Source organism: Daktulosphaira vitifoliae, unplaced genomic scaffold (genome assembly GCF_025091365.1).
Source record: "Daktulosphaira vitifoliae isolate Bord-2020 unplaced genomic scaffold, ASM2509136v1 Scaffold_3, whole genome shotgun sequence".
Taxonomy (NCBI): domain Eukaryota; kingdom Metazoa; phylum Arthropoda; class Insecta; order Hemiptera; family Phylloxeridae; genus Daktulosphaira; species Daktulosphaira vitifoliae.
Genome location: NW_026099574.1, coordinates 33,338,768 through 33,353,514, shown reverse-complemented (window position 1 = coordinate 33,353,514; position 14,747 = coordinate 33,338,768). Strand labels below are relative to the sequence as shown.

The 14,747-nt window shown below is 23.6% G+C and overlaps 1 protein-coding gene across 1 annotated transcript in view; it reads right to left on the bottom strand.

Annotated features, from left to right (window-relative positions):
• Nucleotides 1-14,747, bottom strand: part of LOC126901101 (uncharacterized) — a 17,521-nt gene extending 2,774 nt beyond the window's left edge. The window contains exons 1-13 of the mRNA XM_050677329.1: nucleotides 14,558-14,747; nucleotides 14,375-14,496; nucleotides 14,205-14,320; nucleotides 13,716-13,849; nucleotides 12,333-12,781; nucleotides 9,577-9,680; nucleotides 7,993-8,311; nucleotides 7,165-7,300; nucleotides 6,430-6,523; nucleotides 5,316-5,454; nucleotides 3,517-3,597; nucleotides 3,403-3,447; nucleotides 746-3,186 (exon numbers count right to left, since the gene is read on the bottom strand). Coding sequence (XP_050533286.1) covers nucleotides 2,075-3,186; nucleotides 3,403-3,447; nucleotides 3,517-3,597; nucleotides 5,316-5,454; nucleotides 6,430-6,523; nucleotides 7,165-7,300; nucleotides 7,993-8,311; nucleotides 9,577-9,680; nucleotides 12,333-12,781; nucleotides 13,716-13,849; nucleotides 14,205-14,320; nucleotides 14,375-14,486 — 2,841 coding nt within the window. The 5' untranslated portion in view covers nucleotides 14,487-14,496; nucleotides 14,558-14,747 and the 3' untranslated portion in view covers nucleotides 746-2,074. The remainder of the gene's footprint in view (nucleotides 1-745; nucleotides 3,187-3,402; nucleotides 3,448-3,516; nucleotides 3,598-5,315; nucleotides 5,455-6,429; nucleotides 6,524-7,164; nucleotides 7,301-7,992; nucleotides 8,312-9,576; nucleotides 9,681-12,332; nucleotides 12,782-13,715; nucleotides 13,850-14,204; nucleotides 14,321-14,374; nucleotides 14,497-14,557) is intronic.

The following is a 14,747-nucleotide window of genomic DNA, read 5'->3' as shown; positions in this document are numbered from 1 at the left end:
AAATGAGGTGTATGCAAAGTTTTTTGTGAATTTGAAACAGATTGTAAATGAGTGTCATTTTTAATCTTTCTAATATTGTCTTTGTTAAACGAGTAGCTGGTTAAGCGTAGATAAAGTTCTTTTTGATTTTCTGCCTGTTCTTTTTGCTTAGTAGTCCCTAATTTAATTTTGTTGGTCAGCTTATCACAAACATCATATGTATCTGTATTAGGCCTGTTAAAGCTTAAATTAAATTCTGTATTATATATATATCTACAAAAACTCTTTTTTTGGTGTAATACATTTCACTTATTTACAAAATACTATGGGTAAGAACTTGTGGTTGGGATTTTTTTCTCTAATATAATAAGTTGTATACTTGAGAAATTAATAAATATGTTCCCATATGATATTGATTATTTCTTCAAAAATTTTATTTGGAGGGTTTTATTACCTTTTTTTATCAAAAGGAGAAACACCAGACATTGATTTTTTTTTTACTGACAATATTTTACACCCGTCTTCTAGATATGTAAACTCTCTAATAGTGTAAACACATGATACTGATCTTGCCTTTTTTGTTGTAATTGTGTCATTTAAACATGCTGTTTGTAACTCCCAATTTCCTATTTCTCATTATTTAAAAAGAATTATTTTTAGACATTTTTAGGTAAGTTAGTGTTACATTAATATCTAACTCTAAAATTGAATTCTATTAATTCTTTACTCTTGCGTGTTTTACCTTTTCAATCTACATAAGTCATACCTTTATTTCTTAACATCTTAGATTTCACCCGTTTCCATGTATCAATTCTTCTGACTCTTTTCTTAGAAGTCTGTATTTCATATGATACTCAGTAAATCGTCAATAATATCTTTTGATGATTGGGTTTGCGAATTATAATTATTATTCTTTGGCATATAGTCCTTGTCTGCATCGCTACCATCTCCACTAAACAAATATTCATTATCTAAAATTAAAGTCATAAAACATTTATTAGATTCCAGCACATTGTGGTCTTAACTTAGGCCTACACTAAAATTGCTATTCAAAGTTAATAGTTCAAAACAATTACCATCACTCATTTTATATTCTTCATTCATTTTCCAATAAAAGCAAAATTATTTTTCTCAACTGTTCATTAAGAAATAATTTTTTTTCTAAATTGATTTTGGTTTAATGACTTTGAATTAAATTAATATAAAATTAAAAATAATAATATATTATTATTGTTTTTTTTTTTATTGAAAAAAAGCAATACATTTAGCAGTAGAGATATAGCTGATGTGGTTTGGTGGCAGAAAGATATAAGCTAACTTATATCTGTATTCTTCAAATCCAGATGGCGTTTTCATTAAGGGAAAAAATGATTTTCTTCTAGATTGCAGAAAATAATTCACTACTGTCTTTTAATCATGAAATAAAATTAAGTGTAAAAATATGCTGTAATTTTATGACAGTGAATGATATAAATTTATGTGCCATATGACAATTACACTTTATTTAAATCCTTTTTGATACAAGCACTAGCAAAACTATGAAATATAAAAAAAAAATGTTTTTTGAAAATATTATTTATTAACTTTCTATTAAAGCTGTCTAAAAATAATACTGAATTTTTGGGTATACATTTAATTTAATAATACACATTATAGTAACAGATTTTACATTATTCCATAACATAGAATTAATATAAGGTAGTATTTGGCTATAACTTAAAATGTGTAATAAATTACATAAAATATTAATAATGACTATAAGAAATTAGATTAACGAAATAACAATATAGTATCAAAGGGAAAAAAGAAACAATAAATAAAATTTAACAATATAAATACTTATTTGACAGATTTATGTTAATATTGTGGCTTAATATTACTCATTTAAGGAGTAACAACTATCGCCTAATAACTACATAACTAAAAATCACAATGTAAATAAAATTATTTTTCAAAAATAGGTAGTTTTGTAAGATTTATTATAGTTTATAAATCACAGGATATTTTCTAATATAGAAACAACAATTTTAAGACCGGCATATTATTATTCTCTGAATAAAACTAGCTCATAAGTAAAATGATAATTAATTTAGTCTCACTGTGTAAATGGATTGCTACGTCTTTTTAATGATGACCTTTTCATCTCACATTCTGTTGGCCGAACTACTTCAAATGGTGAGTATACAGGAGCTTGAGATTCTTCTGCATCACTACTTGAATAATCTTCAAAACTCATGTTGCTAAAACCACTATTAGTAGAAAGTGTTGAAACGACTTTATTGGTTACAACTTGAGTTACTTTTTTTGGTATTATTTTCATATAAATAGAATCTTGTGGTTCCAAATCAACTAAAATTGCTTCTTTAGGTGCTGATATACAATGGTTTTCAACTAAATTGTCTTTTTGGAAATATGTACTATCAGAAAATTCAGTTTGTTCAAATGGATTTGTAATTACTTTGAAAGGTACTGAGCCAAATAAATCAGAATGGCCATCATTACATTTTTTTTTTGCTTTTGGGAAAGGTGCTTTTGCAAATACATCAGTATTAGTTAAAGTTTCATATTCATCTCCTTCATTATCAGATATCAAAGGTCTTTCAGCATCTATATTTTTAATAGGTACTGGATCCCTTAGTCTAGTAGCACCTGGTGCATTAGGAGGAGGAATATCATCTCTTGCCATACTCTCACATTCAGCGTGATAAGCTGATGAACCACATGTTAGTACACTATCTTTTATTGTCATTGTTTCAGGAATATTTTTACTTGTATCTTCTTCATCATTACGAGTTTGGAGGTCACTTGCGGACCCAATTGAATCATCATCAGATAGATTTGACTCATTTTGTTGACTTTTATTTTTTTTATCCTTACGGAATCGACTAGATGTTTTAAATTCAGGAATTTTCCTTCGTTTTAAAGATTTTTTCCGAACTTCACCTAACATAGCTTGACTGTCATCTGAAGAAATATCATCAGTATTACAACCCAGTTTTTCATACTTTGAACGATCTTCTAGAGGAATTTTAACAAAAGGTGTAGAAGAGCATTCATCTAGATCATCATCACTTTGAGTATTTGCTACTAACCCTATGGGAAGTTCATCACTATCTGGTTCATTATTTAAAATTAGTCTATCTAATTTTAAATTATGTTCAATGAAGTAGGTTTTCCATTTTTCAGTATTCTTTTTATTATCATTTCCTGAAAATTATAATCATATTTGTGAGTATAATAACATAATACATTGTTATTAAGTAAGTTTTTCCAATAATTTTTTTTTATAAATTAAAAACAAAATTTCATAACATAATATTTGCTATATTTAATATAAGTTGTAGTATAAAAATTATTTTGTATGAACAAATAACATTGCTAATAATACTAATGATTTGATAAAATAATTATTCAATTTCTTACCATTTGATGGTGTCTTGAATGATGAAGATTTTTCTATTAGGTCTTCTAGATAAAAATATATATATATATATTTCACATAATTTTTGTAGATAACATAATTTTTATATAACTTACTTTTATAAGGAAAAGGTGCAGAACCAAATGGATCTTCTTCACAGTTATTTACTTTGAAACCATTTTCCATAGATTTGGATTCTAAACATAAAATAAAAGAAAAAAATGTATAACAATAGAAAATATAAATATTATGGTCAATGAAGAATTACGGGCAGTGTGATACATTGACCAGGCATTATATACTTTGCCCACGTATTTTAGTCAATATAGAATATTTACTTATATGGATTACTTTAATGTGGTAACATAATGTTGCCCAGGTAAAGTTGGGAAATATCATCGATATCATAACAGTAATGGTATCAGATGACATTGTGTAATATGGCTAAATAAAAATACAAAATAATAATTTTAATTAATTAGTTATAAAAGACAATTTCATAGTTGTGTTTTAATAGCTTAAGAATTAAACATTATTGAATTTTTATTGTTTTTTAATAATAATTTTAAAACCAATCTAACCTTTTTCAAAATAAATATTATGTTGTATTCATAGTACTACCAAGGTGTAGGAGGGGTGTAAAAAAAACATAGAAGTTTTTTAGTCGGATAGATTCGACCCTTTGTATTTTGTTGGTATAAACCAGCTAACTTGCCATAAGAAAGTCTCAAGAATAATCTAAAACTAAGTAGTTGGGATTAAGGCGAGGAAGGAGAAGAAGAAGACTTGAAACTATTAAAATTAGTTATACATGGAGTATGTAAAAATATCTAAAAATATGATATGATACACATTAACTATTTTATGCTGGCACACAACTACATTAACATATATATTGACAAATAGAGTGAATGGACAAACAATTAAGAACTTTTCATTTTTTAAATTTTTTATTAATTTAAATTTTGATGTCGCACTCATATAGTTAATAAACATTTGTTTTCTGGAAAATAATCTATTATTATAATGTAAAACTACTTATATTTAATAAACACAAAAATTTTAATTGATAATTTTTTGTTGAACATTTTTATGACAGTTAATGATATTGTATCGAAAATTGTGATAATACAGTATAATTATTTTAAATATTTTCTTTCTTATAAAAACTACAAACTATAATTTGTTACTATGAGATTTGAAAATTTTTTGTTACAATGTTATTTGTTTGTTTGCTGCTGATGTTACCTTATACAGGGCAATTTAATTATCGTTGACAACTGGATTTATTTTAAAATAATAATTTAAAGAGATTTTGTTTTTTGGTAATTAAAGAATTATATTATATTTTTTGATTTTTAAGTGATAAAATATTTTTTCGGCCTATCCTTAAACCATTATAAGGTACCAACTTTATTTTTTTTAAATGACAACATATATGAATTATTAACATTTTTAAATGTAGGATAAAAGTAAAGCATGGGGTATGCTATTTTTATCAAAATGTATCACTCTGCCAAGCTTTTCCACACACACAGGTATAAAAGTATTTATAAGTTCTTAACTAATGGTTGAAAAGTTTTCATAGGTTATATATAAGTTGTCATTTTTTTAGATGGACCATTTTCTATTATATGAGCTAGTTGATTATGTGTTTCCATTTGAAAAAAAAAAGTTTACACCTTAATAAGGTATACACTTAAAAATATTTAAATACTAAAAAATCAAGAAATAAATACATTAAAAAATAAAAATTTAATATATTATTAATTTTAGGAGAAATTTTGTGGTCATCCGAATAAGAAAAATTCAATCATACTATAATAATAATGTAATGCCTTCAAATATAATTGTAATGGAATCTAAAAAAATTTTGTATTGAATAAACTATTTTTTATCTATAGATAAATAATACCTTTTTCATTGTAGAGATTTCCTCTTAAAGGAAAATTTATAGTTTGCTTTTCATGAATAATAGTTTTTAAATGTGTCAAATTTGATTCTTCGAATGGATTCCAAGATGTTTTGCAACTTCCATTGTTAATATTTTCTACCTGAAATTGTATATTTTATTTTGTTATTAACAAAATTTTAATGAATAATTTAAGATGTAAACCAAAAAATTAATGTAGTACCACAGTTTCACCAAAGTTCATAAGAACAATTATAAATTTAGGATACTTAGACATTTGTCCTATCAAATTATCAAAGTTAACATTAGTGAAGAAAACTTTCTCAACAGTTGTATTGAATTTAAAATTACTATAGCCAAAAAATATAAATGTTAAATATTTCTATTTGTATCCTTGAAAAAATATAAGAGGAAAACAAACATTGATTTTTATATTAAAACATTAAAAATATATGTATACAGATAATTATGCTATTTTAATATTTAAAAGTTGTAGAAGGAGGAAAGAATAAATTTAAATCTTATAATCTCAAATAAAAATTTTGTATCTATACATAAACATATATTTCAACATTTTACTAACCAGTAATTTTCAAAAATATATTAAGTTTAAAATAAAAAAAAAATCATAATTATTTTTATTTAAAAATATTATTTTTAATAAACCTTATTTGGAGGTAGTTTATAGGTAGTACTCTATATATTTTCTAATATTATATAAACAAAAACAAATCAAGATAAGACAGGATGATAACTATTTTTGAAAACATATTTTTTAAGTGTGATTGGATTTTATGTTGAGATAAGAAGAGTATAATGTATTTAAATTACAATGTAGTAATATGTCCTACTACAATGTTGAAAATATTGTAAATTTAAGATACACCAAATTACTCCTCTCAACATCTTAAAATAATTTTTAAATATTTTTTTTTAAGATTCATTGTTTATCAATCTTTTTGCAGTTCATTTTGTTTGAAAAATTATCTACAAATCTAGCTTTGAATGTTGTAGATTCTAATACATTTAAATAAATAATTAGGTACTTTATATATATATATAAAATAATATTAGTAAAAAAATCTAAGTCGTTAAATTAATATATTATAATACATACGTTAGGTTTTGTTAAGCATAAATTATCTTGTACATATTCTTTTGAAACTAAATTATTTGATGACAAGAATTGATTAGCATTGTTGATGAATACTCTAAAGAATCACATAAAAAAAATTAATATTGAAAATCAATTCACTTTTATATTTTCTAATTTCTAATGAACAATTTGTTTATTATATCTTATTTAATTTATTATTTAAAATCTCTAATTCCAGAGGGACTTCTCCCTCCATAAGTTTTTCAAAGTTATATTATACTTATAAATTTAAACTTGATAGTGTTGGAATGGAAAATTTTTGAGTTTAAATCTCAATTGAAATGAAATCCTATTTAATGCCTAATTATATATCAATTTATATGAATTATGACTAATACATAAATATATACTTAATTTATTCTTCATATTGTGAATTAAGCACTCAACACTTCAATTTTATATTCAACTAATTAAATTGAATACAGAAAAAAGTATAAAAAATAGTGAATGAGAACATAAATAATTTACAAATAAGAGAATATTCCCAAAAATTAAATTATACATTTTAAAGCTATTAAAATTCTATAAGAAATAAATTTATTTATTATAACTCTTAAAGTATAATGAATAAATGAATATTTAAGATTGCTATTAAGAATGGTACTGAATTTTATTATTATAGTTTCAACATATTCTTATTATATTTTAATCATAATAAGAGAATTATAAATAATTAATTAATTAATGGTATCTTACGTTTTTAAAGAAGATGTATCACTGATATTTCTTTTATGTTTCGGCAAACAAGATAATGGAGATGATGGAATTGATGAATTAACGGAATGTAAAAATGAATTTTCCTTTTTTGTTTCAGTAAATGGATCTGCATAGTCTTAAAATTAATAAATAATGAATTTAAATACATACAAATGCTTAAAATTTTCATAGAAAAATTCGTGATTTTTTTTGGTTTAGGAATTTTTATTGACAATAATTAAAATCATATACAGAATGATTGGTTTATCATAAACTACTCGATTACTCACAAAAAAAATACAATACCGAGAAAAAAAAATTTTAATTTCTTTTAGTTGCATATATTTTTTGATTTATTAGTTATTAATTACTTTTTAGGATCATTCTTTATAATGTAAGGAGGTGATAATTTTTTTTTTTTGAAACAGAAAGATATATATTTAACTAGCTTATCCAAAGAGGAAATAATCTAAATAAGAAGATGACTAGTCAGTAATAACATTTGGACCCATATTTCTGATGTTATTAACAATTTAAAGTAATGACTGAAGGTGAGAATTGGGGGTGCTGCTATTTTAATCACAAGTAATTTCCCATCCACAATTTTCGTCTCACCTAGGTATAAAAATGAGAATAACTTCAGAAGTAAATGTTCAAAAATTGTTACAGACCAGTCATTTTCTTAATTAGATTATTTTCTATTTTATAAGCTAATTAAATATGAATTTTACAATTAGAAAAAAAGTAGGCTCCCCTTTAAAAGTGGTATAAGAAATGATGAAGTCAATATTAGCTGATAAATCAAAAAATATAAATCCAAAGTCTAACCTTTTATTGGAAATCCAGTTGTAGGCCCTTTATCACTAGGTGATGTATGTTGAGGAATTTTATTTTGATGAATTGCATCTGAAGAGTTATTAAATCCACTAATTGGTGTCTGAAAAGCTCGTTTGAATGTAGGAGAAGAACCCAAAGGAGGAGGTATACCACAACTTAAAGGCTTTGGTCTTTGCCTAGGATTTACACTTGTACCTTCTACAACCTGAGGTGTTTGAATATTTTGTTTTACAGGCACTTTTGATGTCTGAAATGTTCGTTTTTCATTTAATAAAGTTACCAATTCTTCAATATTTGGGCTTGAAACATTCTAAAAAGTAAATGATAAAATAAATTAATTTTTAGTTTAAAAATAATACTCATTTTCTATATTACAGATCTACAACTTTTTTTTAAATTTTTAAATAATATGAAACTTGTTTTAGTTTTACACAATTAAACTTTATAAGGTGGAAAAGATAAAAGGACACCTGTAATTTTATCCAACAACTTAATAAAAAAGTACTACTTCAACAGTATAGTATTACTACTTTAACAGTTGATAATAGTTTTAAATTTATAAATGATACTGAATTAATAAAAAAAAATTAAATATATTTATGATCATATAAAATATTTTGATAGTTTTAATAATTTTTAATTAGGACTAGTTTGAAAACCAATATAATATCTGTAGTGTTCGAAAGTGATAAGTATAAAATTGCAACTTTTAGAAAATTAAAATTGAATCTTACATGAAACAAATTTTGTTTAAAAACATAAAAAAATTATTTTATATATTATTTACAAGTGTAAGTTTTATTTTCGTTTTTTTTAAATTTGCCATTTTACATTTTGTTGTGTACTGTTGACTTTTTTCCAAATTATTACAATAAATCTACCTTAAAATAAAATAAAAGTATAATAAAATCAATCAAAATATAGCCAATATTAGATTGCCTCTAATATCAAACTATAATAATTATCCAACAAAATTGTTTAAATTATATGAACGTCTCCATATTTATGTGAGAATTTCATACAAACTACTATGTAAAATAATATTGTACAAAAATAATAATTATGATACAATCCGCTAGTCACTCGTTTGTCTTGGCTCATCCTTGATTCTACTTATCAATGACCACTATAATATAACAATTATAACCCTAAACCCAATACCAGTATGATGATGGAAAATAATCTAAGCGATTGTTGAAAATTTCTCAACGGTATAAAACACAACCGCGATTCAACACATTTTAAACCATCTAATATTTTATTTTTTCGATGACTCTTTTCTAATTAGAGAAACGAATAAAGAACTAACAATAGGTTACTTCACATTTGCTATATATTTTTTTAAGCATAAAAACTAGTCACAATAATATCACTCCGTACTCACTATTTAACAACTAGTAGGCTTCAATAGAACCCACGTCTTCACTATTAATGCTGGAAAAGGCTAAAGATAGAAGGACTAATAAGAGCCAGACATCTGTTGTTCAAGTGACATTTTATTGCTCAACTCAAACACACTTATACCCTTTTACTCGATTAACACAGATACATTTTTATTAAAAAAAGGAATCATACATGTAAGTTTTGAAGTGGACATTCTTTCCCAGCTAACTTGAATGCTATAAATGATACTTGATATATATCCGGTCTTTTTTCAGGTTCAAGTTCTAGCATATACCCTATAAAATATAATAAACAAAATAATTTAAATAAAATATTAAAATAACAATTTGAAACATTAGTGACTAAAAAATTTAATACAGTTACTGTAATATATTTTTTTTAGTTATAAAACTTCTTTTACATTAAATTTTTTTCAGATAATTATCTGTATTCTCTTTCTTTTATAAAAATTTAGTTCTTATTAAGAATAAAAAAATAATTTAAAATGTTTAATAAACATTGTTTATGTGTAAATAGTTGTTCAAATGAAAGATTTAAATTGTCATTCTTATTACTTATAAATTACATTAAACAAAAATTGTTTAATAATATTCAACTTCTTTTTAGTTGGTGTTTAATAGTTTATTAATTAAGTGTCGCGTGCATGTTAATTTTAGGAAAATAAATAATATTAACAATGTGCTATATGTACATGTAACAATCAGCTAATACTTAATATGTATCAAGGGCTCTTAAATGGTAATTTCATTTCACCTAAGAAAACTATCAAAGTGGTTGATGATATAATGAATAATATAATATAACATTAATTTTATTATGGTAATTTAACTAGGTAAGTAGTTACTAGTAATTTATAAAAATAAAACATTATAATTTTTAATTATTATTATTGTTAGAGATCGAACATAGCAATGATGTTGTTTTTTTATTGAGTAAACAACACAATTAATATTAAAAATTGTGGCATAATATTATGTATACACAATTAGATGAATGTTCATGAGCAGTTATTTGAAAAATCAGTAATTTTAACTGAAATCTTAAATTTTTAATTTAAAAAAATAATGTATAAATTATAATATTAAAGAAATATTAGAACCAGAATTTTAGAAGATATTAATTTTTGTATAAAATAATTTAAATATAACAACCAAGGAATGACTATAAAGAATTCCTCGAGTTAGTATTAAATTTTTTTTTATGTAAAGAGTTATAATCATTTTTTCAAAAGCCAGGTTCTATCATGCTCAATGGATGGCAAAGGCTATATATAGCCTCAAAATATTTATATTTAGAGACGAATTTAAACTTACTAGCAGAGAATCACAAGGATTACGCGATGTTTGTTTGTTTTTGGTAGTAGTTTATTTTAAATTAAGAGTCTTTAATGATACAGCCGAGTGTAGCATTAAATTGATCGAAGACTACAATAATATATAAACTAAAAATAAGCAGCAGAAATAATATGTTTTACAAATAGTAAGTGATTATTGGAAAAACTTCCCAATTGAAAAAAAGTACATTAACAAAAAAATATTTTGTAATTTAATGTTATTTAATTTTCTACTTTTATTATTGTTTAAATTAATACTTTACTTTCAAATATTTGTTTTAAAGTTATTATTGTTTTAAATAAAATAAATTAAAAATGATTAATAACAAGTAAAATATTTTACAAAAAAAAATTATATTATAATAAAATCTGATTTTGTTTTCTAAGATATGATTAACTTTCAGATTATACACTTGCAGAGAAATAAATGTATCAATCAAAAAACCTTTAACCAAAAAATATATTATATTCCCTAATCAAAAAATGTAATAATACAATAAATTTAGTTAGGTTAGTAATTAATAATTTAATAACTGGCCATAAAAGAATAAATCTAGTATAATTATTGTACTTGGCATAAAAACTTTTATTATTATTTTTTTTTTTAAGAATAAGCGTTTTCCAAAGATTAAATGAAAATAAATAAGTAAAAATAAACAAAATTAGTTATAACATATTTTTAAGACTTTACTTTTTTTTTTACTACATGTAGTATTTTTTTGGGCTATTTATTAAGAAAACAACCTTGAAGTTATTATTTTTGAATTTCTTGTAAAATTTCTTTTACTTGAGTTTTACTTTCATAATTCTAAGTTAAGCAGAAAAAAAGTTATGAGACATAGATCAGTTATTTTATATTAAATTTGCCTTTTCAACTCTACTTAATTGGTCTGGGGGCACGGGTTAGCCTTAACAGAAGATTCTCAAATATTGCACAGCTCATTTTTTTGAGCATTAAAAAAACATTAAGGGGTAGCATAAAAAACAAAATAAATTCGATTTTGAGGGCCAACCTTATGTGTATATTAACAATGTTAAAAATTTAATAAACAAACTTATAGTAAAAGAAGCTAATGTTCATGAATAACTAATAAAAAATAGCGAAATTAAAGTTTTAACAAGAGATGAATATTAATTTGGTTTCAGTTTAAATAGAAAAATTTTTTTAAAGTAATTATCTGAAAACTCTATCTGTAATATCAAATGATAATTGACAGATAATATACAACTTCAAATTTGGATTAATATAATAATTATACAGACTGAATGCTTTAATTACCGTACCTGAATAAAATCTAAAAAAAATTATATTGCTGTATTACAATCAATGTAATATTCAATACATAACAATCAATTTATTAAATTAGTTAACTAAGCAACATGTAATTATTACAATAATAAAAATACACTAATTGTGATTATAGTAATATGTTACAAACAGGCACAATAATAAACTACTTAAGATTAACTTAAACGTTAGTTCCTTGACTCATTTTTTAATATACCTTATACATGCCAAATAATCATTGTTACAAACACAGATTCATAAAGTTAAATTTTCTTTCAATGAAGTTGTAACTATTCTAAAACTTACTTATAAGTGTCTTTAGTTTAATTGAATATTCAGGTGTATCAGGTATGTTGAATTGGCCACTTTGAATTTTAAGTGCACTCTCACCAAATGGCAAAATAAAGTAACATAACTTGTATAATAGACAACCTAAAGCCCAAATATCTGATTTTGTTGTTATCACTTTGTTGCTATACAGATCAATCATTTCAGGTGATCTATATGATATTGTAGTGTACTTATTAATTTCTTCTTCAACAGCATGAACTCCTTGTACAGTTGGATCAAGTTGACGGGCTGTTGCAGAGCCAAAGTCACACAGTAAATATTGACCACTTTCATTGATCAATATATTTTCTACTTTTAAATCTCTATGTATAATTGGAGTTTGAGAATGATGTAAACGACTGACTGCTTCACAAACATTACAGAAAATGTTTAAAACTTCACTTTCAGTTAACCCAGTTTGCAATCTATATCATTATCAATTTAACTATGTATTAATTATAAAATTTTAAATTTTTTTACAATATATTAACCAGTGACAGAAAAGTTCTTTTTAAAAATAAATTAACTCAAGTTTAAGTTCTTTAAACTAAACAGGAATCAGTTTCTATTCAAGTACAAATTCATAAAAATCAAGCTTGGATTAATGGAGATAAGCGGCAATGTCATTCTCCAAGTTTTAGAATTTTTTAATTAAATCATAGAATAAAATATAAGGCCTAAATTACACACATAAATTATATGCCTCATTCAAATTATTGACTCAGGACCTCAAAATAATTTAATCCATGCTTGATTAAATTGAACTTATTTTTTTAATTGATGAAAACAATTATTGATACAAGTTAAAACCATAAAAGAAAACATTAAATATTAATTCTAATTAAAAATTAATAATGGATATAGTAGTGGCTACCAGTACTAGCATACGTATAGGAATATAACACTTTTCCTTAGTGGCAGAAAATAGTAATGGAGGTTATGTATTACCAATATTTTGCCAGAAATGGCATTTCAATAGTAGTTAAGTACTGGATCATTATTATTATTAATAATATTCAAATATTTATATTTCTAAGTAAAATAGTTATAATTCATGTAACAGAATATATATAAAATAATAGATCTAACTAACAACTCTTGATACAATAAAGATTCACTGTAATTTTTTTTTTTTAATTAATTCATGTGTTCTTTTATAGCGTTAAAATGATATTTCATTTTATTTGTTTATAATAAAAAATTTTGTTTTTAATTTTATATTTTTTTCGTAATAGTTGTTTCTAGATGTAAAACTTTAATGGATGAATAACAATTTTTAAAACGAGTAATTATTGAGTTACAAGTATTTTAATACATTGAGTTGTCAGTTTGATATGTTTCACTTTTATATAAAATTACCTGCTATTCATTAGTGCCAGCACATTTGATGGACAATAGGGCATCAACATAAGAACTTCATAAACTCCATTTCCATGACGAATTATATTGGAATCAATAAATCCAACAATATTTTGATGACCATTTAAGTTGGTCTTAATAATAAAAACCAAGCAATATTAAAATCTGTTGTCAATAAGAATTTGTATTCTTTATAAATTTATATTAATTTAGAATTTTCGGACTACAGGAAAAAGTTTCATTATATTAATAATACTGAAAACTTTTTTATTAATAAATAATTAGTTTTTTTTTTTAGTTATCAGTTTTGTTAATATAAAAATTATCAACACTTAAAATGATTGTTATATTCAATCATATTTAAATATCACCCATGATGATATTATAATATATTTTGATACAATATTATAATTATTCACTTGAATAGTGGCTTAATTATATTGAATATTATTTATATAATAGTATTATTATAAAGTATAGTCAACTTACCGCTATTTGAATTTCTTTTTTAGCTACTCCTAAATCTACTTCATCATTAACAAACATACGTTTTAAGGCATACTTCTTATTATTGTTCTTTGCAAGAAAAACCACAGCAAAACCTCCTATGCATAATAATTTTAATAACTACTTGAATATTAAAAATAAAAATAAATTACCTTCAGCAATCACATCTTCAATAACTACAGTTATCCGACCAACAGTGAATTGTTTACCAATAAAACAATTTGGATCTTTTGAATTATCGATTTTAGAAAAAAGTTTCTTCATAATTTTCTATCTGCTCCAAAATAAAAAAATATATAAAGAATTCCAGTTAGTAATTGATAATAAATACCCACTTGGATATTAGTGACACTGGAAACAATAAATCATTGCTTAAATAGAATAATTTCATAAAAAAAAATATTAGGAAATTGATATCATATATAAAACTATATTGGATTATTTTACGGTACTTTTTGTAAAATCATCAGCAAAAATTAGAGCAAGCAATCGAGGAGGCGTGAGTATTAAGTACTTAGTAATAGA